We start from the raw sequence: 22,874 nt of genomic DNA on the forward strand, positions 1-22,874 counted from the left end.
TTATGCCAGTCTGGAAAAAAATGGCACATCCGTACAACTAATCCAAAATGATATTTATGCAAATGTGAGCTAAAAGAGGACTGTGATCATTTTTTCCTCAACAGTAGTTGAAAACTCATTTAAATAGTTAAAAAAAAGACAAGTCCATGACTGTCACCTGCCTGCTGGGGGCAGTCATCTAGCATTTCGAGTTCCTCTCAAGAAGAAGACGAACGCGACGAAGAAGAAATATAAACACGCTCAACAACACGACTTGAGAAAGGTACAAAATAAGTTTAACAACCTTTCTTTTTATCCGTAAACAAGCATTTTGATTTGTGTGTGTTTTGTGTGTTGGCTAGCTGGTAAGCGTCGTAGAAGCGTCTTTCATTCTCTTTTAGCATGCCTCGGTTAGTAGGATGAGGGAGCTCATCCACTTGGAGCAATTTCGGCTTCGTCGTTCCGTTTTTCGGCTGCTGCGAGTTTGTTGTTGTGGCTGTGGCTTTTGCCGTCATTGTCCCGTTTTAATGCTGCGTTTGGGGCAGGTGGTAAATCGGATCGATCACATTCGGATATAACTTTCCATGGAATCCCAAACAACAAAGAATTCTGCTTCTGATAGTGTTTATTGTTTCGCCCTCGTAATTTATTTATTTAAATAAAGCAATATTATTAAGCTACTACAATTTACTGAAGAACTTAATGCAGGCGGGTAGCGGCATAGCGCCACATTCTATACAGGGCACGCTTTGTCACGTGACATGTTGAACAACTCAATATCACACTAAATACCGATTTGCAAATTATCTTGTAAAGGGTCGCCACTGTTTAGTGACGTCACAGTAAAATCTTTGACCTTTCAGTTCCATGTGGCGTTCCAGTGCACTTTCCATTTCATGTCTTAACAGGTGGAGGCAGAAACTTCAGGAGAGCTGGGACAACTGTGAAAACTTCAGCTTTCATCAAATGGGACCGGTCGGAAAATGGATTGGTGTCTTTGAGGACACGGCTTCCAGATAGATCTCAACTTACAGGATGTCGACGAGGTCAACGGACGCGGTCAAAAGCAACGACGCCGAGCTAATGTCCAGCTCGTCGTCCTCGGCGGCGTGGAGCTGGATGCGGCGTTTCCGGGACATCGGCCCCGTCACGCTGCAGCTAGAAGGCGGGCCCGCCAGCGCCCGCCTTTATTGTGACGCCATCGACGGACTGGCAGAGGGCGGCGGGCTGGCCGAGGCCTTCCTTGTTGAGATCTTCCGCTGCAAGCTGTGCCAGTTCACCTGCGCCCTCAAGAGCGCCATCTGCAGTCACCTGCTGCTGGCTCACGCATCGCTAGAGGAGGCGGGGCTTCAGCGTCCGCCCCTGACCTACCCGTTGGAACTCAAAAATGACGATGACGACTTCCTGCTCTACGACATGCTGCGTGACATCGGCCCCCCTGCCTGCCACACCGGGTTAAAGGTTGCCCACAATTGTGAGGTGAGTTATTTTTTATTTATTTTTTTATTAGCATTATAATTTTTTAGGCGCTATTTAGGGCTACAACCAATTATTGTTTAAACAATTTCACCTGCCGCTTTTGTTTTTTTTCATTGATGAGTTGATTAAAGGGACACAAACATGCTTACCGAATACAAACATTATTTCTTTTTTTTTAATTGAAACGGTAATTTCCAATTTAGGCCTGCGACTGTTTATGTTAGTAATCAATCATTCTGTCCATTATTTTGTCAGTTAATTGATGAATAATTGACATTAATTACTTTCTATGGAGCATTATTTACAGTGCAGAAAATTTAAAACAACTTTATTATGACGATGTTTTGGACTGTAATGTGGTAAACAGGGCAAAAATGTTGATCATATTTCCTAAGTGGAGGAAAATATTTGTGATTATTTTGTTTTGATCCAATAAGCTTGTAAACAAAACAGTTAAGCCATGTGTGTGTATGTGTATCTGTTCGGGTTATCAATAAAAGAGACTGGAGTCAGAACATAATCTTAGAACAACCGATTTTCTGCAGAAGAGAGAAGCTCAGTCTAACCCATTCTGAAAAAATAGCCCCTCCTTCTGCCTGATGTCATCACATGGGCGTGTCTCCATCGGCAGGTCAGCAGCCTGTTTGAGGACGATGAGTCCATCTTTCCCGAAAAGACGCCGCCCGACCCCGAGGACGCCGCCAGCGAGGAGATGGCGCAGTCCGCCCACCTCATGACGCTCGGACTGTGTCGCATCGCCGCGCCGCGACCGCCGCCAGACCTCGGCGTGACGCCGGAGCTGTCGCGGCCTGCGGTCTCAGTTGGAGCACAATCGGGCGATCCGCCATTGGAGCCGCCGCCATCCGCAGGGAAGGGTCCTAAAAAGAAAAAGGACGCTCGGCGTGCATCCCAGAGACGTCAAGCGAAGCGCATTCGTCAGAGGCGCTCAGCTGAGCGGCGGGCGGGGCTAAAGTCACGCCGGAGGAGGACAGAGGAGGAGGAGCCTGAGAAAAAACAGGCGGAGTCAAATGACCTTGACAACGCTGGTAAAAATGTCGCGAAGCAATCCGTCGACCACGTGTCGCCTGCAGATGATCGTCGTCGTCGTTTGATTGGTCGAGCTGACAGAAAGAAGAAGAAGCTGACGCATCTGGACAGGTAGATGATTGACAGCTAACATGATCGATGCTGCTCGGCTCCTGATTTACCGATCGCTTGATTGGCAGCTTTCGTCAAAGATCTTCAGAAGGAGATAAGAAATTTGTCTGCTCGCTGTGTCACAAGTCAGTCCATTACCCACAATCCTCTAATAGGCAGTGCGTGAACCAATCACAGAGCTTGTTGTTGCTGGTTCACAGGAAGTTGTCCAGCAAAGTGACGCTGCAGCGCCACCTGGGGGTCCATACTGGAATCAAGCTCTTCTCCTGTCCCACATGCTCGTATACCAGCAGACTCAAGGAGTCCCTGCAGCAACACGTCAGGACGCACACCGGTAACGCACACATACACACGCTCACAACTTGGGGTGTCACAATAACGTTTTCACTTCTGATACATGACAAATATTGCATCGAGAAACACTTTCGCACCGCCCACTCGTCAACACTGACTATAAATAGGATTATCTATAAAAAATATATATAAATGTACCTAAAACTGTATCCTTAAACAAAAAGAAAAAGCACTAGAACTATCAACTATCAACAACTTTCATTTTTTTACAGCCTTTAGACGGATTAACGGTTATTAACGGTTGCAATTTAACAAGACTGTACTGTATTTCATGTTCCAATGAATTTGCTCTCAATTTGAAAAGAAATGGTGACGGTTTTGCATTTAAACCTGAACAAAATCAAACAAAACTAATTATTTTTGGGAGGTGGTGTGTTATCAAACCAAAATCTGATATCGATATCAGAACGTGTGTGTGTGTGTTAACAGGTGAAAAACCGTACAGGTGTGAGTTGTGTCCCTATGCTTCCATCGACCGGAGTTCCCTGCGGCGACATTCCCGAACGCACAGCAAAGAAAAACCTCACAAGTGTCCTCAGTGTGACTACAGCAGGTAAAATATACACACACACACATGCACACCAACGCTCGTACTCAGTCTCCTTCCGTTGTCGCCGGGTCAGCATCCAGAAAAAGAGTTTGGACCTTCACGCGCGACGCCATCATACCGGCGAGACGTTTCCGTGCCAACAGTGCCACTACACCAGCGCAGACCGCCAGCTGCTGCTGAGACACACGCGACGACATCATCCTCACGTCTTGTCCACACCCTGAAACAAATTTCCAACCGCGGCAATTTTTTTTCCCAAGATGTCTCTGGATGTTTTCCTTTTATTTAGTAAGCCGCAATATTCCTGTTGTTGGATCACTATAACCTTACAGAAACTTCTCGGACCTGGCTGGTACAAATGTTATCTATTTAAATTATTCAACATTTTTACTTTTTTTTTTTTTTGCTTTTAAGTCAGCAGATTTTTTTTTCCCTCAAATTGCTGAATTGAATGAAACTCTTTATTTTTTTTATAGTAATTTATTTCAATTAATAACGTATTCGTAGATTGTCGGTCAAATAAAAAATATTTGTAAAAGAAGCATGATTTTTTTTTAACATTGTTTTAGGACTGCAAGTAACAATCGATCGATTAATCTGATGATGATTTTGCCTATTAATCAATGAATCCGGATTAAAGTGTGAGTTTTTTTTAGATCAGTAATGATATGAATTATTGATCTACCAAAGACCCTAATAATAAAATCTCAAACTTCCCGCTTGAATTTTTTTAGTTGGGGAAAATAATACAAATTTTATGTTTCTGCCTTGAAAAAGCAACATTTTTTACACCGAAAAAAAAGCATAAAAACTTTTAAAAAAAGAGAAAACACACAAACATTTTTCACAAAGTATATCTTTAGTTAGAGATTAATAAAAAGGCTTTAAGTATTAACGTTTAAGGTTAGTTAGGACAATAGATGGACGAATAGTCGCTCAAATGCTAACATTAGCATGAATGATTTTATTGTAAATGTACACCTGCCGCCAGCTTTTTGCCTGGCGGGAGGGCAGTAAAATCCTGGCTGGCCACAAGGGCGCAAATTCGTACGGGGAAACCCTGTTACATATATTAGGAAAAAAATCAATATGAATGACCATTAGAAAAGTACAGTACATGAAAGCTAACGGCGCGACACATTGTCCACTTCCTGTTCGTCTGCCTGCCAGGCATTGTCAATAAAGCTTAAGGCCTTTGAACAGAAGCCGGTAATCAGATTCCAAGTGCGCGGATGGCTTTGTTCTTAATCTGTTCAACATGTCGAAACACGCCGGCAGCACGCCCGTCTTCTTCGCAGGTAAAATCAACGCGTCATGCTCACTACTCATCATTATTAATGTGATTCACAATTTGAAGAGGTCAAAGGTTATCAAGGGTATTTAATCCCTGTGGAGGAAAAAGAAACAGAAAAAAGTAGTCTTATGTGTGTACTGGTGTTGTTTTGTGTTAGCGCTACTGCTGTGCGCGTCCGTGGCGCCGCTTTGGGCCTTTGTGGAAGAGCTGGACGACTCGTGAGTCCATTTTTCTTACTATGCGAGTGATGCATTTTCACCGTTCAATCATCCATCCAAAATGTTCCCTGTTCGACAGCTTACTGGAGACGAGACAACTCGAAGACATTTGGCTGATAAAAGTATGTTGATACTGTGAAAAAAAAAAAAAAAAACACTTTGGTGTTACCCTCTGTTGGTTGTGCGCGATAGACAAGGGTTAGGGTCAGTGGGCGGAGCTAAATGTGTTGAATGGTGGGTACAGAAGAGAATGATCAAATCTTCCCCTAATGAATATTTTTGTACACTCCTGATCCTAGACCTAGAAGGAAGGTCAGATCAAAGAGGGACTGAATTTTTAGGTTAATAATTTAACAAAAATGAATATCTTTGTTAGTTAAACTAATAATCTGTAAACTAACCTAATTTTGAGGAATTTTTAAGTTATTTATTTGCCAAAAATAACCTTAATTGAGTTAAATGGAGACACGATGTTGCAGGGGATTGATTTCAACCAAAATGTCATCATTTCTGTTCATATATGTGCAGTTTTACGCCCCCTGGTGCCGGATCTGCAGGGATCTCGACCCGGCCTGGCATCAGATCGGCTCCGAGCTTAAGAGTTTGGGATCGCCCGTCAATGTCGGCAAATGCGATGCCACCGCCAACACAGGTGAGCTCACTTTTGTTCTCATCTGCGCCGTGGTGATGGCGCGTCGCCACGGTAACGCGCCATCTGCTTGCAGGCTTGACCAAAGCGTTCAAAGTTCGTACTTATCCCTCCATCTTCATGTAAGTTGAGAGCAGAAATCGTTGTGATGTTTGCATGACATCCTTGTGATGCCGTTGTGATGTCTCGTGCATTTCAGGTGGAAGAATGATCTGAAATATCTTTACTTGGGCCCTCGAACCACTGATGCCATTCTGGAATTTGCTCACAGAGTTAGTGGGTGAGAATGACACACGCACAACTGTTGCACTATGAGTGTGTATAAAACATTAAAAAATATGGTTGTGTATTTCCAGTCCATTTATTCGACCTTTGACCAGCCAGCAGCTCTTCCAACACGCTTTAAGTCGCCATGATGTCATGTTTGTGTATATCGGAGCATCATCACCACTCAAAGTAACACAACACCACACACACACGCGCCAAAGTCTGACCTGTGACCTCTGAGTTTTTTTTTTACAGGGTGAGTACTCGTCAGTTGCTCAGGAGATGATAGTGTCGACGTACTTCTTCTCCGCCAGCAGAGACGCAGTGCCCAAGGTGCCAATGTCAGCATGAGAACAAGCATAATCACACACACACAAAAGGGTTTTTCTATCATAGTGGGGACAACTCAGTGATATAATGCTTTTCTCCGTCCCTAACCTTCACCATTACAACAGATTGGCTAACTAACCCTAAACTCAACCAAAATCCAATTCAAACCAATACTCTAAATCAGGTCTTGACTCTCATGAAAAGGTCTGAAATTGTGGGTTCCACCAAAATGATCCCCATAGTCCATGAGGTCCCCACAAAGACAGTGAAAGTGAAGGTGGGGATTTGGTCCCTACCTTGTGGCAAAAACCAAGGACACACACACACACACACATTTTAAGACTAATTTTAACTATCACAACTGATTAACTAACCCTGACCCTTACTCAGATCTCAACCATAATCCAATTCAAACTTCACCTATAAAACTAAGTATTGACCCTCAAAAATAGTTCAAGAGGTCACCACAAGGACAATAAAAGTCCCTCTATGCGTCAAAAACCAACACGTACACGATACAAGTTGTCTGCTAGCGTGCTAGCATGTTGACGACAGCGTGCTTTGCAGGCCGTGTTGCTTCCCTCTCTGCCGGCTGTGGTGGTCTTCAAAGATGGCGCTTATTTGAGCTACAATGGTAGGAATGAACCTCTGACCTTTGTGTCTTGACCGTTGACCTTTGACCTAAACGCATTGCAGAGGCTAGCGACGGATCACTGAAGGCCTGGATAAAAAGCGAGCGATTCAACAACTATGCCAAATTGGACAACTACATGCTCTACGCCATGGGAGACTCAGGTGACCGCTAAAACACACACACACACACACACACACACACACACACACACATATATGCTGACATGCAGACTTTTGCACAGGGAAGCTGACTCTGTTGGCGTTGTTGGACAACGCCAGTGCGAGCCAACAAAATCTTAGGTATGAAATTTGACCTGTGTGATGGTCTTCCTGTCTGTCCGCCCTGCCAATGCTGTACTTCCTGTCACACGTCCAGGTACAAAAACCTCGTGTGGAAAATTTCGCAAGACTACAAAGACGTCTACGGCAGGTCAGGAAGTACGCAGGCTTTTATTGTGAAAAGTTACTGCGTGAATGCGCACCTGCGCCAAGTGTTGGTCTTGTTTGAATTCCCACAGAAAAATTCACTTTGGCTTCATGGAGGGTGATGAATACATCAATGGGCTCATCATGGGGTGAATATGTGCACACGAGTGAATACACATGAACATGTCTATGTGAGAGCCAGGGGCGTAGCCAGGAATTTTTCTACGGGGTGGCCAGGATGTCACAATAACTCAGTGAGGGTTTAATGAAATAAAATAACTTCAATTTATTTTATAAATGTAAATTTGCAGTTAATATAAATTACGGGAGCATATCAAGGGGTCTAAATGTAGCTCCGCCCCTGGTGAGAGTGCTTGTTTGATTACATGTGATTTTTTTATTTTTTTTTTGTGATGTGTTTAGCGAGTTGCATCTTCCGACCATCGTCATGTTGAATCTATCCACCAACAGCTACTTCCTGCCGCCGGTCTCACTGGAGACAGAGCGTCACCTGCTGGACTTTATGGATCAGGTTCTGGACGGCAGTATTCAGGTAAGTCCACCAAAAGGCACCGGCAGAAAATCTGAGAAGCTTTCCTGAGTTGTCGTCCTCTTCTAGGCTCACGGAGGGAACGGGGTGACTCAGCGAGTTAGACGCTTCATTTATGATACCAAAATCACGCTCCTGGTACTTCCCATCAACACTTTCTGATGGACAGTTTGCTGTCCTGCTGTCCTCATGCTGGTTCTGTCTGATTGTCCATTCAGCCACTGTTGAGTGAGGCTCCGCTTCTGGGCTGCTTCCTGCTGGGCTTTCCGCTGGGTCTTTTGACCTTCGTTTGCTTCTTGTGCTGGAAGGCCCGCTCTGACTACGGAGCCCCAGACGATGATGACGACGACCAGCCTGTCTACTCTCGGAGACGAACACAAGACAAGAAATCAGACTGACTCACATCGGAAGAACCTTAGAGGGCTGCACACCTTAAAGTTCACAAAAGCCAATAAAAGAGGAAGAAAAACACCGGATTCAAGAGTTGTTGTCAACACAATTGTAATAAATAAATTCAAAAATATTTTGTGGCTGCTCCTCATCAATGAGTGGAGCCAGACGTCCCACTGAGCGAGACAAGAAAGGCTGTGCTTCTTTGCGCAACCTTTTTGTCAGTATTTGTACATTTGTTGGACTTTTATTGTCCAAAGAGGGGGCAAAAACTCTTATGGTTCAGTATGATGCCACTGAGCATTCTGATGAGATGGTGAAAGCTAAAAAATGTTCAAATCATATCTTCTCTTCTCATATCTATAACAGAAGCATCAGAAACATTTTTGGGCAAAAAAAAAATAAAAAATCATCCACAAGTCCACAATGATTAAATATTGACATAGTTAATTTAGAAGACAATGGGGGCATTATGTTATTTTCTTTCAAAAAACAGTGCAGAATATTGGCAGTAACATTTTAAGTGACTTATTTCACAAGTCCTTGTGTGGGGTAGTTTATTACCGCCTATGTTTAGCACCGCGTGTAAGTCTTTCAAAATAAAAGCATTTATTGTGTTATTGTGAAGTTCGGTGCGTCCGCGCAGATCGCTTCCTGGAGGCTAAAGGCAAGCCTCTAGCTAGGCGGCTAACAACTAGCCGAGCGCATCACCAAAAGTGGTCGCTGTGACGATCTAGAGATCCAACCGAACAGAACCGCCGGCTGCTATTAATGCTGGCGACCCGCTGACGTCGCTCCAAAAACTTGTAGGCCTACGTGCGCCGTCTCCATGGCAACGGAAGAGTTATACGAGGTGACGCTAACATGCTAACGTGTAACAGCTAACTTGGAGAAAAGTTGATGAGTGCCCACGGAGTGACGTCATGTCATCAAAATGTCGTCCGTGTTTTAGGGGCACAAGCAGCGAGCTATTTGTGGCATGTTTAGCAAAGTTTTTTAATACGAACATTCATTATGAGATTAATCAATGTTCCCACAGGTGGAGCGTATCGTGGACAAGCGGAAGAACCGGAAGGGGAGGACGGAATACCTGGTCCGCTGGCGAGGCTACGGCTGCGAAGGGGACACTTGGGAGCCCGAGAGTCACCTGACTGCGTGCATGTTTTATGTGCATGATTTCAACCGAAAGAACTCCCAGCGGCTCAGAGAGCCCACCCTGCTGCGCTCCACCCGCAACTACCTGTGCGCGCCGGCCCACGGGACCCCCTGTGGACCTTCTGCCCAGATAGGGCGACTTCCGCCCACCCCTGGTCCCGATCTCATCCCGGACCCTCGACCCGGTCCTGCCCAGCCGCCAGGGGGACTTGAGGGCCAGTCGCAATCGTTGGTGGCGCCCCCAATGTCGGCGCCCATGGCGGGCCCCGCCCGCCGCAGCCTGGACTTGTCCAAAAGCGGGATCAAAATCCTGGTACCCAGAAGCCCCATGAACAGCCTCCTGGATGCCGAGGAGTCACCCAGCGAGGCCGTGCCCAGCGAGGCGGTCCACAACACCGATACCGGCGCCCGCGACGCTCACGACGTGGCCCCCGAGGTGGCCCTGCAGCAACCGGCCGGCGTGCCGTTGGGCCCGGGGGAGCTTCGTGCCCGGATGGGGATCAGGTCCCGGGGCAGCAACCCACCGCCCGCGCTGCTCGCTGCCATGCGAGCCCTCAATGGAACAGGTACCAAGAAGAAGAGCTTTCTCCAGAGCCTTTTTATGTTAAATGTAGTTTAAAAATTCTAATTAAGAATTCTCATTTGACAATTTTGACTTTGTCATAATGTCATGATAAGAAGAATTAAAATCCTCATTCACATCTTATTCAGTTTAGTATATTCAAAGAACAGTCAGAATTCTGACTAGAGTGAAAACTCTCACAATATTCTCAGATTTCTCACTTTAAAGTTAGACATCTGACAGAAGTTTGGACTCTGAAATAGAATTATTTCTTAAGTCAGAATTCTGTCTTCAAAGTGAGAATCGCTAGAATTCTGCAAGCCTCGTGAGGATAAGCGACTGTAGAAAATGGATGGATGGAATTCTGAATAAGAATTCTAAAATTATGGACAGAATTCTGATTTGAATTGAAAACTCAGAATGGTGAATTTCAAGTAAAAGTTTTCACAATTTGTATAAATGAATTCTGAAAATAGAAGTCTGACTAATTTGAGAATTCAAATTTAGAATTCTCATTTGAAATTTTGACTTTAAAGTCAGGAAAATAATGTATAGTCAGATTTCTAAGAATAAAATCAGAATTTTCCTTTTATTGGCTTTAGTGTTCAGAGAAGAGTTAGAATTCTGACTTTGAAGGTAGAATTCAGATTTTATTTGAAGAATTTGCACTTTAAAGTCAGAATTCTCTCTATACGGTTTAATGCATTCTAATAATAGTCCAAATTCTAAATTTATAGTCAGAATTCTGAACTGACGTCTGAACTGGGAAAAAGCCTGAAAATGGCGCTTGTTGTCCCGCCAAGTTTAAGGTTGACATCTGACCCGACTTTGCATCCGTTTAGGTGCTCCGGGTAGCACGGAGGAAGTTAACACCGGTGGGACGTCGGTCGTTACCCTGGCGACGGGCGGCCCCACCAAGCGGCGTCCGGAAGAGCGCGGCGCTTTCGACAAACGTTTACGTTTCAGCGTGCGCCAGACGGAGAGCGCCTACCGTTACCGCGACATCGTGGTCAAGAAACAAGACGGCTTCACGCACATCTTGCTCTCCACCAAGAGCTCGGAAAACAACGCGCTCAACCCCGAGGTGCGCGGACCCCTCTCCCCGCCCCCTTGGCGGGCCGTGACGACCTTTCACCTTTGTCCTCATGATCGCCGCAGGTGATGAAGGAGATCCAGAGCGCCATGGCGACGGCGGCGTCCGACGACAGCAAGCTAGTGTTGCTGGGAGCCGTCGGCAGCGTCTTCTGCTGCGGCCTGGACTTCGTCTACTTGGTCAGGCGCCTCACCGACGACAGGAAGAAGGAGAGCGTCAAGATGGCCGAAACCATCAGGTGATTTCCCCGAGCGGTTATCAAAATATTTAAAGGGATAGTACACTTATTTAGCCGTTTTCAGCACTGAAAAGTTCATATTTTGCCCATAATCAATTTGTTGACTAAACACTTTTTCATTTAGAATGAATACCTTTTAAAAAATAAAATAATATTAAGTACATTGAAATTTTGCTGCGGGCTTAGATAACGACCAATCACAGCTCGGCTTTGTTCTTGGTTTGGTCATGTGACGTTCGCAAGCTGAACCACAAATGCCCCTTGATTGAGCCTTGAGCACATGATGTCATTTTTAGTCGACAGCAAGTAAAAAAATAAGTTTTAAAGGTCCTAATTGTATAAGAAATATAATTTTGTCATGAAAATAATTTTAGACAAAATGTGCACTTTTTACTGGTGAAAACAGCTAAATTGATTGACTATCCCTTTAACTAGAGTGTCAAATTGAAATAACGTCCTGTTTTCAAACAAATTAATGGAAATGAAAAAAAAAACCTGATTAGCAAGTAATCTACAAAATAAAGGAAAAAATAACAAATTACTGAAATAATCTTTAGTCACAGCCATTATGGATGAACTGAAATATAAAATCATGTTTGTATTAGATAAGCATCTTCGTCTGCTTTTAACAAGAACACGAAAAACTTGAAATAACATGTTTTATTTTACGTTATATTTTATTGTACTTTTAGAATAGATGCGCGATTAATTCACCAAATTTATGGTGAGTTAACTATGGAAATCACATAATTATGATTTTTACAAAAAGGTTATAACTTGAAAATGGAGATATATGTACGGTTTTGCCCAGGACATTTGTGAACACCTTCATCCAGTTCAGCAAGCCCATCGTGGCGGCCGTTAACGGGCCGGCGCTGGGCCTGGGCGCCGCCATCTTGCCGCTGTGCGACGTGGTGTGGGCCAATGAGAAGGCCTGGTTCCAGACGCCCTACGCGGCGTACGGACAGACGCCGGACGCATGCTCCTCCTTCACCTTCCCCCGCATCATGGGCTCTCCATCGGTTAGTATGTCGCCGCCGCCAACCTCTCGGACGCCGTCACGGCCCGACTCCTCCTCTTTCCCCCAGGCCAACGAGTTGCTCCTGAGCGGCAGGAAGTTGACGGCGCAGGAGGCGTGTTCCAAAGGTTTGGTCTCACAGGTTCTCTGGCCGGGAACCTTCACCCAAGAAGTGATGGTCCGCATCAAAGAACTGGTCGCCGTCGATTCCCTCGTGAGTCTCAAGCACGCACTTTTCAGACTTTTTTTTCCGATTTCAGAAAGTACTTAAACATGATGATCATTGTCTTCCCAAAATAAAAGCATGTTCTTTTTTTTTTTCTTTAATGACAATGTTTGTATGAAACCTAAATGAGTCACTCTAACATAATTTAGCAATAATTCATGTTCCAATTAATTTGTTCTTAATTTGAACAGAAAGCTGTACAGATCCTGTCACAGCATTAAAATGAGCAATAGATTTGATACCTGGTACGATTTGCAATTGTAAAAATCTCAGAATAGATAAAACTATTCATTTAATGATAAACAAAATATGAAGTTTTTTTAGTGCAGAAAAGGGCTAAATATTAGACAGTAAATTTAACAATATAGTATCTTTGACTTTAACAATAATTCTAGAGCTACAACAATTATTCAAAAACTTTTCCGTTTTAAAATGATTTAAATTTTGTCCAAATCCTCTGAATTCAAGCCTCTCACTGGTATTTTTTTTCCTATTTCTGTAATCTTCCATGTCAGCAGCAAACAACATTTTATAAAGGAGTGACAATTTTCTTCTTGTTACAATTAATTTGCTTTCAATTTGCAAAGATGTATTAATCCTGCCACAGCATTAATAAAAAGGCATCAGATTTGATGATACCTGTTCAAAACTGTGATAAATTCTCACGTACTCATTTGTGAACTATTATTAGATCGTCAAAAATATTTCTCGATTGATTCGATAATCTTTGATGTCTTTGCGCGGCTCAGGTCCTGTGGGAGTCCAAAGCCTTAATGCGGAACTCCAGCCGAAGTTCTCTGGAGCAAACCAACGAGCGCGAGTGCGAAGCCTTGAAGAGGATTTGGGGCTCGTCAGAGGGAACGGACACCATCTTGCAGCACTTGCAAAGAAGCAAGGAGCTCTACTAGGACCTGGACCTGCTTTCAATGTGTGAACTGGACAAGTATTCAAGTACAAATGTAAAGTAAGTTATATCTCATGTTAGTTTGATGAACTAAGTGACGAGCTCACCCGACAGGAAGTGGGATTGTCCCGGGCAACTCAAAGCGAAGCTAGCGTTGCTCCTTTTCAAGTCGTTTGTACCTTTTCTACTTTTGCCAAGTAAACCGGGTGAGGAGCAATGGAATACATGCGTTGGCACAGAGGAGGACGCCCTCTGCTGGTCATGCAACATTCCAACATTTGGGCTCTGTCCTCAACTTTTTTTTATTTTTTTTTTTCAAAGTGCCGAAAAACGTGGAAGGACAAGGCTGCTTCAACAACTTTTCTCTTGAAAATAAAGCGTTGTAAAAGCAATGTTGTAAACATAGGGACACTTCGCTTTGATTTGTGGACTTTTCCCCCAAAAGTCCATTCAAAAGTGTGCCGGCTTGGATGCAGTTTAGCTAGCAAAAAGAGGAGTTAAAACAACAAGCTTATTCGGAGAACAACTCGAATGGGGTTACGTATATCCGTATGTTCAAGTTTGGGGCTCGCCGTTGGGGATTGACGCGCACTTAAGGTCCAAGCAATCCAGCCGGGACTTTCGTTGCTTTTTCATGTTAGAAATTCCCCTTTTCGTCTGTCCTGTCGTAAAACGTTTGAAAGCCTTACCTTTTCCTCACAGTTTTTGCTCTGTAAAAATAAATGACAATTAACAAGACGTTTGAAAAGTTCAAGTATTTATTTTGAAAAATAAAAAGTGCGCTATGGCAAAATCAGTGATTTTTCTTAAGAGAAAAAACAACACCCTAGCGCCTCAATGTCACAACTTAGAACTATTTAAACTCAGATCTGCGTAGTGAATAATTGATCACCTTTTTTAGAATTCTGTCTTTATGGTCTGTTTACTTTTTATAGTCAGAATTCTGACAACCCCAGAGTTCTCATTTTAAAGTAAAAATTCTGACTAACGTGCATTTAACAGCCATAATTCTCATTTTAAACTAAAGTCAAAATTATTTATAAAAAAAAAAAAGTTGACTTTAGAATGAAAATTTGGAATTTCAGAATCAGAGTTTTGACCACTTAGGATTCTTCTAAAGTTGAAATTCTGACTTTATTCTGATAATTATGACTCCATTGTGCCTTAGATTTCTGACTTTATACCCAGAATGCAAATTTTCTAAGAAATCTATTTGATTTACTGAATTCTGACCAAATTCTGATAAAATTCTATCTTATTACCTTACCAAAATTAAGTCTTAATACCACTTTAAAGTCAGATTTCTGACTTTGTTCTCGGAACTTTATTCTCAGATTTTATTTTATTTTTTTCTGAAAATGAAGTCAGAATTCTGCCAAAAAATCAGAACTGAACTTGTGTATTTAGTGAAAACTCTGGTCAGAATTCTGCAAAGTTTGAATCCTCACTTTAAATTCAAATTCTGAGAAGTGAGAATTCTCACTTTAAAATGAGAAAATCTTAAGGTTAAATTCTGAAATAATTCTGAGAATTGAGCCAGTATCCTAAAAAGGTGAGAACCGTGGCTAAAGTGAATTCTGAGTAAGAATACTGCGATTCTTTTTCTCCCCTTTAACAGGCCCTCATCCTGTTTCGTCACAATATAATTGGACATTTTAAATATTTGACACTAATTTCTCCCGATGGGCAGAAACTTGCAAGGCGGTGGGTGTGGTCAGGAGGTTGGCATGACCCGGTGCAGGGCGTAGGCGTGGTTAGGGAACAGCGTCAGCGTGCAAAATTGTCGCTCGTGCACGTACATACTGTCCATAAAGCCGTAAACCGTGACGGCCGCCCAGGGTGACGAACCGGGCTGCTGCAGGAAGTGGCTGCAACACACACACACAAATAATGTAGGTGGCCGATTGGCGGTCGGCATTCCCGAGCGGCCTTCAAACCTTACCTGAGCTCCTTGATGAGTGTCGCGATGTTTTCCGGAAGCAGCAGACCGCACACGCCGAGGAGAAACGCCTTTTGAGAAGACTCGGACGGATAGGGACACGACAGGGATGACAGGAAGTCGTCTGCGGCGTTGTCGCTGAGAACGACAAGTCACGGAGTGACCTGACAAAATACAGCTCCCGGCGTCAAGGCGTCTCGCCGACTCACCAGCTGACGTCGGCTTGGACGGCCCCGAGCCACTCCAGAAGGTCGAAGGGGTCGTAAGAGTTTAGGTCGGATGTCAGCGAGGCGGGGCGCCTCAAATGGGTCAGAAGGCGACTGCTGACCTCCGGCCTGTACCGCGACCACTCGTATCTCGAGAGCAGCGGCTCCAGCGCGCTCGTGTCCCCTGTGTGCGAAAAACGGGAAGGCTGAGAGGTGTTCTGTTAATCCTGCCATATTTGTAGCAGCACTTGAGCTAGAAATCAGGTTATATGGCTGTCATAAAAAATGGATTCCCCCCTCTTGAAAAGCCAAAACGCGCATGACAGGAAGTCACCTGAATGAGTTGCCAACAGGAAGTCCATCTTTAACGGAACGCGTGTCTTTAGGCCACTGAAGAGACGCTCGTAGGCAGGCTTGCCAGGAGCCATTTTGCTGTCGGTCAAATCCACACTGACCACTAACGCAGAAGTCACATATTAGCATACTAAGCTAATCTTTGAGAACCACAGTATCTAAAATCTTTTTTTTGTTTCAGGCGTTGAGAGCCACGTCTGCACGTGAGCATCTGGGCATTAAAATAAAGGAATATCACATTTTCCAAATGAGTCACTAAAATATGATTTAGCAACAGTTTACTTCATGTTCCAATTAATTTACTCTTAATTTGAAAGGACAAATGCACTGATCCTGTCAAGCCACGAAAAAGCATTTACTTAGGTTTTCTGATAACTGCAAAAATCTCCAAATCTCATGTGCCATTGTTCCCTCACTATATCACTGTTCAGTTTTTGTAGCTTCACTCAATCACAGATTTTCATTTACGGCCATAAGCTTTTTTTCAAACTAAAAAACAGTGAAAAGATCTAACACAAAACATTTTTTTCTGGATTTTCATTTATGACTATAGGTTTTTCTATTGTAGGTTTACATCATTTTTTCTTGCAATTTATCAACCAAATCAAAAATAATATCAATTTTATACCATTTTTTCATCGAAAAAACAAAAATTAATTTTTTTATGTTCTTTCATTTATGACTAACTTTCTATTTTTGTTGTTATTTTTCTTTCAAGTTGGACCATTCAAAACTATCAATTTATGTATTTATTTTTTCAGCAAAAGGAACAAATAAAAACTGGGAACAAAAGCAAAAAAACAATCTTTTGTGTCTATTTATTGCCTCAATTATTGCAGGAAAAGCTAAAAAAAAAAAAAAAATCTCTACTTTGCAAATTTTTGTTGCTGCGGGTATTTTTGGGAACGTAAACCCCACAACAAACGAGGGACCACTGTACCCCCGCCAATGGTTCTCCCACCCCTCTTTTGAGAGCCACAATGTTAATGGATACAACTGACAGCAATAACAACCATGCATTGGTTCCATTGCTGTGGAGAAAAAGCAGCTCCTACCATATCTGCTGTGCTTTGGTTTGCACGCTTTGCCTTCAACTCCGAACCGCTCGTATGAGTCTTTGTCCAGGGATAGACTCAGATGTCCTGCACACACATGCGTCCATCATGTTAAGCGACAAGTATGTGTGACTGCAGGGGTCCATCCTCGGGACTGCTACCATTTGCTTTGAGGAAAGCACAGTTGTCTTCTTCGATGCGAGTATTGTAGGAGAGACCGCACACACTTCCTAAAACAGGTGCACAGTTTGTCAGTGACATGCATGACAAATCTGACATGTATGTTTGCATGTGACGTGGGGTGTCATGTGACAGACACGTACCACATCTCAGGGTTGTGTCGAGTAGTTCGTAGAGCGGAAAGTTCCGAATCAGGTAGAAACTTTGGAAACGTTTTAATGCCGCATCGAGCTGAGGAGGAACGCAGGCACAATCTGGAAGCAGCACAGTTACCTGCGCAAAGACAAACACGCCATCCACGACTCCAACAAGTTTTTTTTTTTTTTATGAGTCACCGGGAATGCAATGCAGTACACAATGTTGCTAACTCAACTGTATCAAAAACGCCATTATTAGCGCCATTATTTAAATGCACACACTTTTGATTGCATGCTATGCATGTCAACTACAATACCACGTGACGAAAGTGCTGGCGGCTAATGCTATCGCGCTTTTGTTTCTAACCTTGTAGTTGAAGGGCTGCTGCTCCAGGTGCGCATTAAGTCTGTTGTTTGGGTGCAGCAAAGAAGATGTTTCACATTGTAGAAGCGTTTTGCCGCTCATCTTTACTCTTTTGGGGCAACAACGTGAAACATCAATCGCAGCCGGAAGTAAAGCAATACGCTTCTTCCTGTTTCGTCTCCCAATTTTTTTGTGGCATGTTTCATTTGTTTTATACGATGTGATGCATTTTTGTATCCACGACCACCACCAACTCACGGTTTTAAGTATTAACAAGAAAATTGAAATATAATTTCCTGAAAAAAAGTAACGAATTTCCTGTCCAACAGGAGGCAGTGTTGAAATAATTGTGGAAGCTGACCCGCTTTCTCGCGGACAGTGGTCACGTGCTCAAACGCGGAAGTTAGTCGAGCATGCTGTTGCTGTGCTCACGACTGACAAAACGCGAAATATTCATATTCAAGCGACTTCGCTGATCCTTGATATACACGAGCATTAGTTTGTCACTACCTAATGCCATGGCTTTTTTGGTCAAATCTATACCTGGACAGTTTGATGACGTAGAGGAAGAGGACAGGTAAAACCGCGTGTTTATACAATAAGTACATTCTGTACACGTCTGACGTCACACTAATGGCGTTTAACGTGAATTTATCTTTCCTGGTTATGTGTAATAACTGTTATCAACCATTCCGCATGTTGTCGTCGTGTCTATATGAAGCTATTTGTAAACGATCACAAAAAAGTGCCACCAATGGTTGAACTATTTTGTTGGCAGGTTTAGCGGTTTTATGTATTTATTTATTATTTTACATGATAAAAAGTAAACTTTTCTAAATAACCATATAATTTGTCATGTGATACAGCCAATCCAACGCGATTGATGTCAAGGAAGTCAGCTTGCATCAGGACGATGAAGACGAGGATGATGAGGATGATGATGAGGATGATGATGAGTGGGCATGGTCTGGCACGGGAGGCGATCTGACCAAACGATACAACCGGAATGCTGTTGGTCAGGTCAGATGATTGACAACTTCGGTGGTGGCTGGCGATGAGTGACAGCTGGCAGTCAGCCAATGGCGTTTTTGTTTTCCAGGCGAACAAACAGAACGTGTCCAATCATGCGCTTCTCACCACAGATAGGTCGCTGAGGAGGTTTGAGCACAAGATCAACTTGGGTAACACACACACACTCACTCAATCACTTATGCGCACTCACAATGTTGATACCCTTCCACACACATGTCCTTATTTTCAGACCAACTCAATTTTGCTGACTCTGTGATCAACAAAGTGACGACAATGCAGAAGCAGAAGGAAGCAGACACGTATGTCAACACCGCATGCTTGGTGCAAACATGGTTCCGGCAGATATTTATAGTTGACCAACTTTTAAATTGGACTTACCAAACTTGGTCAACTTTTTTTTCTTTTCTTTTCTTTCTTTTTTTTTTTTTTTTCTTTTACACAGCCCTAGTCTAAACAGTTAGAAATCACTGATTGAATTGTGATCGTTGTCTATGTCGACCATTTGGTCTTGCTCGCAGGTACCGTGTGAAGGACAAATCGGATCGGGCCACTGTGGAACAGGTGCCAATTAACTTCAAGATTCTTTGATTTGAAAAGAAGCCAGATGTTTGTCTCTTGACTCAAGTGCTGTGCAGGTTTTGGATCCTCGAACGCGAATGATTCTCTTCAAGATGTTGACTCGCGGGATCATCTCAGAAATCAACGGCTGCATCAGCACGGGGAAAGAGGTGAGAGCCCGTGGTCCGATGTACCCGCAATGTTCCACGTCTCAATGCGGCTCGTCCCGTCAGGCCAACGTTTATCACGCCAGCACCTCGGGCGGAGACAATCGAGCCATCAAAATCTACAAGACATCCATCCTGCACTTTAAGGACCGAGACAAATACGTCAGCGGCGAGTTTAGGTATGGTCTGGTTTCCTGGTGGACTGCTCGAGTTATGTCGACTAAATCCGTTTGGACGCAGGTTCCGTCACGGTTACTGTAAAGGGAACCCCAGGAAGATGGTGCGAACCTGGGCCGAGAAGGAGATGAGGAACCTGATCAGGTTGCAGACGGCCGGGATCCCCAGTCCGGAACCGCTGCTGCTGCGGAGCCACGTGCTGCTCATGGGCTTCATCGGCAAAGACGATACGTGAGGCCTGTCGGGAATCTTTCGGGGCCGACCCGGCGCCGACTCGCCTTCTCACGACTGACCTCCTTGTACAGGCCCGCCCCGCTGCTGAAGAACGCCGTTCTGTCCGAGTCCAAGGCCCGCGAGCTCTACCTGCAGGTGGTCCACAACATGAGGAAAATGTTCCAAGAGGCCAAACTGGTTCACGCTGACCTCAGCGAGTTCAACATGCTGTAAGGATGGCGGGCGGCGCGGCCAACTGCCGGGCGCTCACTCGCTCAGTTTGTTTTCTGCTCTGTCTCCAGATATCACCACGGCGACATTTTCATCATCGACGTGTCGCAATCGGTGGAACACGACCACCCGCACGCGCTCGAGTTCCTCAGGAAAGATTGCAGCAACGTCAATGGTGAGTCGACGCCCTCCTGAACTTAGGTGAGCGGGGCTTCGAAAAACCGGGATTCCTGGAACGCCTTGGCAACTCATTATTTGCTAGATTTTTTTTTTTTTTCACCAAAAGGGAACATGGGAGACTGGCAAAACATAAGCAACTAAATTTGGGATTCTGCTAGGGCTGCACTTATTGATTATTTTGGTATTCGGTTAGCTTACTGAATATTGGCTTTTAGGTACTAAAGTACCTAAAGTAAAGTTGATTGTGATACTTCAATCTATTACTTTAGTACTTTGGTATGTTTATTATTTTAGGACTTAAGGTAAATGAATACTTCTTATCTAAAATAATCAATTGCTTTATTAGTTGTTGACAAAACTAATCACTTACTTTAGTACTTAATTACGGAAAATAATCCTTTACTTTGGTGCTTGAGAAGCAAAGTAATCAATTCTTTAGGTACCTACCAATTACATTAGTACCTGAAGTAGTAGATTACTTAAGTAATCGATTGCTTAAGTGATTACCTAATTCTTCCTAAGCCATCAGCCATTTTGAAACCCTCAAACACTTGAAAAAAACGGAAACATTGAACATGTCTTTGGGGGAAAAGAGTTGTAGTTTGTTGCAATTTTGCAACAAACAAAAGTTGCAAAAGTTGCAATTTTCTGTCAGGCAATTTTCTTGCCGCCTCGCAGAAAATGTTTAGGAGGGGCCCTAGGAAAGTTTTTCAGACCCTACTTTTACAGAGAATGACTGATGACTTTTCTGCTCAAAGAGTTTTTCGGAAAACGCGGCGTGGCAGTGATGACCGTCAGGGAGCTTTTTGACTTCATCACCGACCCGTCCATCACCCGTCACAACATTGACCAGTACTTGGAGAAGGTGCGTAACCGGCGCGCCGAGTGACCCCCGACCTCGCCTGACGCATCCTTTGCGATCACCCGTTTAGATGATGGCCGTCGCGGCGGAGCGAACGTCGGCAGAGCGCTCGGATCGGGATCGAGTGGACGAGGAGGTGAGAGAGGGATCGGTACACCTGCGCGCTCACGTCCGCGTCTGTCTGACCCGCCTCGACCCGGACGTCCAATCAGGTGTTCAAGAAGGCGTACATCCCTCGCACGCTCACCGAGGTCAGCCACTACGAGCGAGACTTCGATCTGGTCCGGGCGAGGGAGGAGGAGGCCGCCGTCGGTCGCCACGATGACAACGTGAGTCCGGCTGGATTGGGCGCCGCCCCTTTGTGTCAATCTTACCTTCTCGTTCTTTTCTATCTTCTGGTTCTTCAGGTTCTGTACCAGACGCTGACGGGACTGAAGAAGGATCTTTCTGGCGTTCAGATGGTAGGAGGATGTCACGCTCAAAGTCCAATTTGGTTTGAATTGGTGAAATCCAAATAATGATTTCACTTCATATTGTTTTTTTTATGCGCTCTGCTGAATCGGCGCCATTTGTTCTTTGGAACTCTCTCAAACTAAATTTAAATCAGGCTGTTTTCGAGCCTGAAACTATGGTGGCCCACAAGTGCAAAACACAAATAACAAAAAAATCAAAATAAAATGCAAACAATAAAAGACACATTATTAAAGACAAAATGCAAGAACTCAAAATTGACAAGCAAAAACAAAATTACCAAAATTAATGGCAAAGAAAAAAGGGACACGTTACAAAGGGCACAACAACAGCAATTTATTTTAATCTTAGTTTTTTTTTTAATACGGTTCTGCAATTTATTTTTTATTTTTTGCTTGAATTTTTTTTTTTTTTTTCAGAATTTATTTTAGTTGCATTTAATTTTCATGGAGTTTTTGCTTGTGTTTTTTCATTGTCGTAATGTTTTATTTGCTGTTTTGTCTTTTAGAATGTGTTTTCATTTGTGACAAATTGTATTCAAAATTTTTTGTTGAATTTTTTATTTGCTTTTGTCATGATCGCCAAGGTTTTTCTTTTTTTCTTTTTTACACTTAAGGATCACAGTATGAATCTGATGTTTTTTTTCTTGTCTTGTCAAACTTGAGTAAGAAGACAAATTGACAGGATTGCGTTATTAGCATAGAGTGTTAAAAAACGTCAAAAAAAAAAATCGGAACATCAAAAACAATGTACTGTAATGTTGCTAACAGGTCGCACAGATCAAATTGAGTTTACGCAATGATCCTCGTTCAGGTTCCGGCCCTGCTGGAGCACGAAGGGTCTTCGTCGGAATCGGAAGAGGATGAGGAAGATGAAGAGGGCGAAGCCGCTGAGCCGCTTCCCGGCGACGGCGATGGCGATGGCGCCGACGCCGTGGACAAAAAGGTACACTCGTTAGCGACGTTAGCATGAGGAAAATCCCAACCGAGCAGACGAACGAAAACGTTTTCGCTTCAGGAGAGGAAGAAGCTGGTGAAAGAAGCCCAGAGGGAAAAGAGGAAATCCAAAGTTCCAAAACACGTGAAAAAGAGGAAAGAGAAAGTAGCCAAGACCAAGAAGGGAAGATGAACATTCTTGTCCATTCACGTTCCTTCAGAAAGTCCTTTATTAAAGAAACCTTGGCGAAAAATGCCGGCAGTCTCCTCCTTGATTGTCCGCAGCGTTTTGCTAAGCAGCACAAATGCATCGAGTGTGATAAGCGACCTAAAAACGCGA

At 43.7% G+C, this 22,874-nt stretch overlaps 5 protein-coding genes across 7 annotated transcripts; 4 read left to right on the forward strand and 1 right to left on the reverse strand.

Annotated features, from left to right (window-relative positions):
• Positions 1–207: 207 nt before the first annotated feature.
• On the forward strand, positions 208–4,569 carry LOC148414542 (uncharacterized). The gene is made up of 7 exons (XM_088430287.1): positions 208–262; positions 888–1,458; positions 2,090–2,616; positions 2,685–2,741; positions 2,817–2,950; positions 3,400–3,523; positions 3,594–4,569. Exons 2-7 carry the CDS (start codon positions 1,015–1,017, stop codon positions 3,742–3,744), a joined length of 1,437 nt encoding a protein of 478 aa, XP_088286413.1. The 5' UTR covers positions 208–262; positions 888–1,014; the 3' UTR covers positions 3,745–4,569.
• A 129-nt stretch (positions 4,570–4,698) lies between these two features.
• Positions 4,699–8,410, forward strand: LOC148414543 (protein disulfide-isomerase tmx3a-like). 2 transcript variants are annotated; one of them, XM_088430290.1, is made up of 16 exons: positions 4,699–4,818; positions 4,972–5,032; positions 5,112–5,154; positions 5,561–5,684; positions 5,758–5,803; positions 5,881–5,961; positions 6,038–6,137; positions 6,204–6,281; positions 6,846–6,912; positions 6,975–7,073; positions 7,154–7,211; positions 7,288–7,341; positions 7,430–7,486; positions 7,809–7,890; positions 7,957–8,025; positions 8,106–8,410. In XM_088430290.1, exons 1-16 carry the CDS (start codon positions 4,779–4,781, stop codon positions 8,283–8,285), a joined length of 1,239 nt encoding a protein of 412 aa, XP_088286416.1. In that variant the 5' UTR covers positions 4,699–4,778; the 3' UTR covers positions 8,286–8,410. The 2 variants fall into 2 exon arrangements, with proteins under 2 accessions (XP_088286416.1, XP_088286415.1); XM_088430289.1 differs by having other exon boundaries at positions 4,703–4,818; positions 7,761–7,890.
• Positions 8,411–8,939: 529 nt separating this feature from the next.
• cdyl (chromodomain protein, Y-like) lies at positions 8,940–14,211 on the forward strand. Its single transcript, XM_088430026.1, has 7 exons — positions 8,940–9,130; positions 9,317–9,998; positions 10,837–11,078; positions 11,153–11,325; positions 12,137–12,347; positions 12,414–12,557; positions 13,319–14,211. Exons 1-7 carry the CDS (start codon positions 9,107–9,109, stop codon positions 13,475–13,477), a joined length of 1,635 nt encoding a protein of 544 aa, XP_088286152.1. The 5' UTR covers positions 8,940–9,106; the 3' UTR covers positions 13,478–14,211.
• Positions 14,212–14,222: 11 nt separating this feature from the next.
• On the reverse strand, positions 14,223–18,347 carry rpp40 (ribonuclease P/MRP 40 subunit). Of its 2 annotated transcripts, none has more exons than XM_088430031.1 (8): positions 17,712–18,347; positions 17,351–17,438; positions 17,189–17,257; positions 17,028–17,114; positions 15,953–16,075; positions 15,622–15,802; positions 15,416–15,550; positions 14,223–15,341 (listed from the first exon to the last, which is right to left on the reverse strand). In XM_088430031.1, exons 1-8 carry the CDS (start codon positions 17,808–17,810, stop codon positions 15,188–15,190), a joined length of 936 nt encoding a protein of 311 aa, XP_088286157.1. In that variant the 5' UTR covers positions 17,811–18,347; the 3' UTR covers positions 14,223–15,187. The 2 variants fall into 2 exon arrangements, with proteins under 2 accessions (XP_088286157.1, XP_088286156.1); XM_088430030.1 differs by having other exon boundaries at positions 17,351–17,480; positions 17,712–18,344.
• Positions 18,096–22,790, forward strand: riok1 (RIO kinase 1 (yeast)). The gene is made up of 16 exons (XM_088430027.1): positions 18,096–18,285; positions 18,575–18,728; positions 18,808–18,889; positions 18,970–19,039; positions 19,259–19,301; positions 19,376–19,468; positions 19,532–19,644; positions 19,706–19,873; positions 19,948–20,085; positions 20,158–20,261; positions 21,025–21,131; positions 21,199–21,264; positions 21,341–21,457; positions 21,536–21,589; positions 22,413–22,544; positions 22,617–22,790. The coding sequence occupies exons 1-16, from the start codon at positions 18,227–18,229 to the stop codon at positions 22,725–22,727; spliced, it is 1,611 nt and encodes a 536-aa protein (XP_088286153.1). The 5' UTR covers positions 18,096–18,226; the 3' UTR covers positions 22,728–22,790.
• Positions 22,791–22,874: the final 84 nt, after the last annotated feature.

The sequence above is a fragment of the Hippichthys cyanospilos genome, chromosome 12 (genome assembly GCF_059441005.1).
Source record: "Hippichthys cyanospilos isolate Australia breed blue-spotted pipefish chromosome 12, RoL_Hcya_1.0, whole genome shotgun sequence".
Classification (NCBI taxonomy): domain Eukaryota; kingdom Metazoa; phylum Chordata; class Actinopteri; order Syngnathiformes; family Syngnathidae; genus Hippichthys; species Hippichthys cyanospilos.

What these genes read in the sequence shown, in the direction of transcription:
- LOC148414543 (XM_088430289.1), top strand. Translation starts at nt 4,779, where the DNA reads ATGTCGAAACACGCCGGCAGCACGCCCGTCTTCTTCGCAG. An exon ending in CACGCCCGTCTTCTTCGCAG is followed by an intron (nt 4,819 to 4,971) that starts GTAAAATCAACG and finishes GTTTTGTGTTAG; the next exon opens with CGCTACTGCTGTGCGCGTCC. An exon ending in TTTGCTCACAGAGTTAGTGG is followed by an intron (nt 5,962 to 6,037) that starts GTGAGAATGACA and finishes GTGTATTTCCAG; the next exon opens with TCCATTTATTCGACCTTTGA.
- cdyl (XM_088430026.1), top strand. Translation starts at nt 9,107, where the DNA reads ATGGCAACGGAAGAGTTATACGAG. An exon ending in ACAACGCGCTCAACCCCGAG is followed by an intron (nt 11,079 to 11,152) that starts GTGCGCGGACCC and finishes TGATCGCCGCAG; the next exon opens with GTGATGAAGGAGATCCAGAG. An exon ending in GCATCATGGGCTCTCCATCG is followed by an intron (nt 12,348 to 12,413) that starts GTTAGTATGTCG and finishes TCTTTCCCCCAG; the next exon opens with GCCAACGAGTTGCTCCTGAG.
- riok1 (XM_088430027.1), top strand. Translation starts at nt 18,227, where the DNA reads ATGGCTTTTTTGGTCAAATCTATACCTGGACAGTTTGATGACGTAGAG. An exon ending in GACGTAGAGGAAGAGGACAG is followed by an intron (nt 18,286 to 18,574) that starts GTAAAACCGCGT and finishes CATGTGATACAG; the next exon opens with CCAATCCAACGCGATTGATG. An exon ending in TTGACCAGTACTTGGAGAAG is followed by an intron (nt 21,132 to 21,198) that starts GTGCGTAACCGG and finishes TCACCCGTTTAG; the next exon opens with ATGATGGCCGTCGCGGCGGA.
- LOC148414542 (XM_088430287.1), top strand. Translation starts at nt 1,015, where the DNA reads ATGTCGACGAGGTCAACGGACGCGGTCAAAAGCAACGACGCCGAGCTA. An exon ending in AAGCTGACGCATCTGGACAG is followed by an intron (nt 2,617 to 2,684) that starts GTAGATGATTGA and finishes CTTGATTGGCAG; the next exon opens with CTTTCGTCAAAGATCTTCAG. An exon ending in ACACGTCAGGACGCACACCG is followed by an intron (nt 2,951 to 3,399) that starts GTAACGCACACA and finishes GTGTGTTAACAG; the next exon opens with GTGAAAAACCGTACAGGTGT.
- rpp40 (XM_088430030.1), bottom strand. Translation starts at nt 17,810, where the DNA reads ATGAGCGGCAAAACGCTTCTACAATGTGAAACATCTTCTTTGCTGCAC. An exon ending in CGACACAACCCTGAGATGTG is followed by an intron (nt 17,258 to 17,350) that starts GTACGTGTCTGT and finishes CACCTGTTTTAG; the next exon opens with GAAGTGTGTGCGGTCTCTCC. An exon ending in CCTGTTGGCAACTCATTCAG is followed by an intron (nt 15,803 to 15,952) that starts GTGACTTCCTGT and finishes TTTCGCACACAG; the next exon opens with GGGACACGAGCGCGCTGGAG.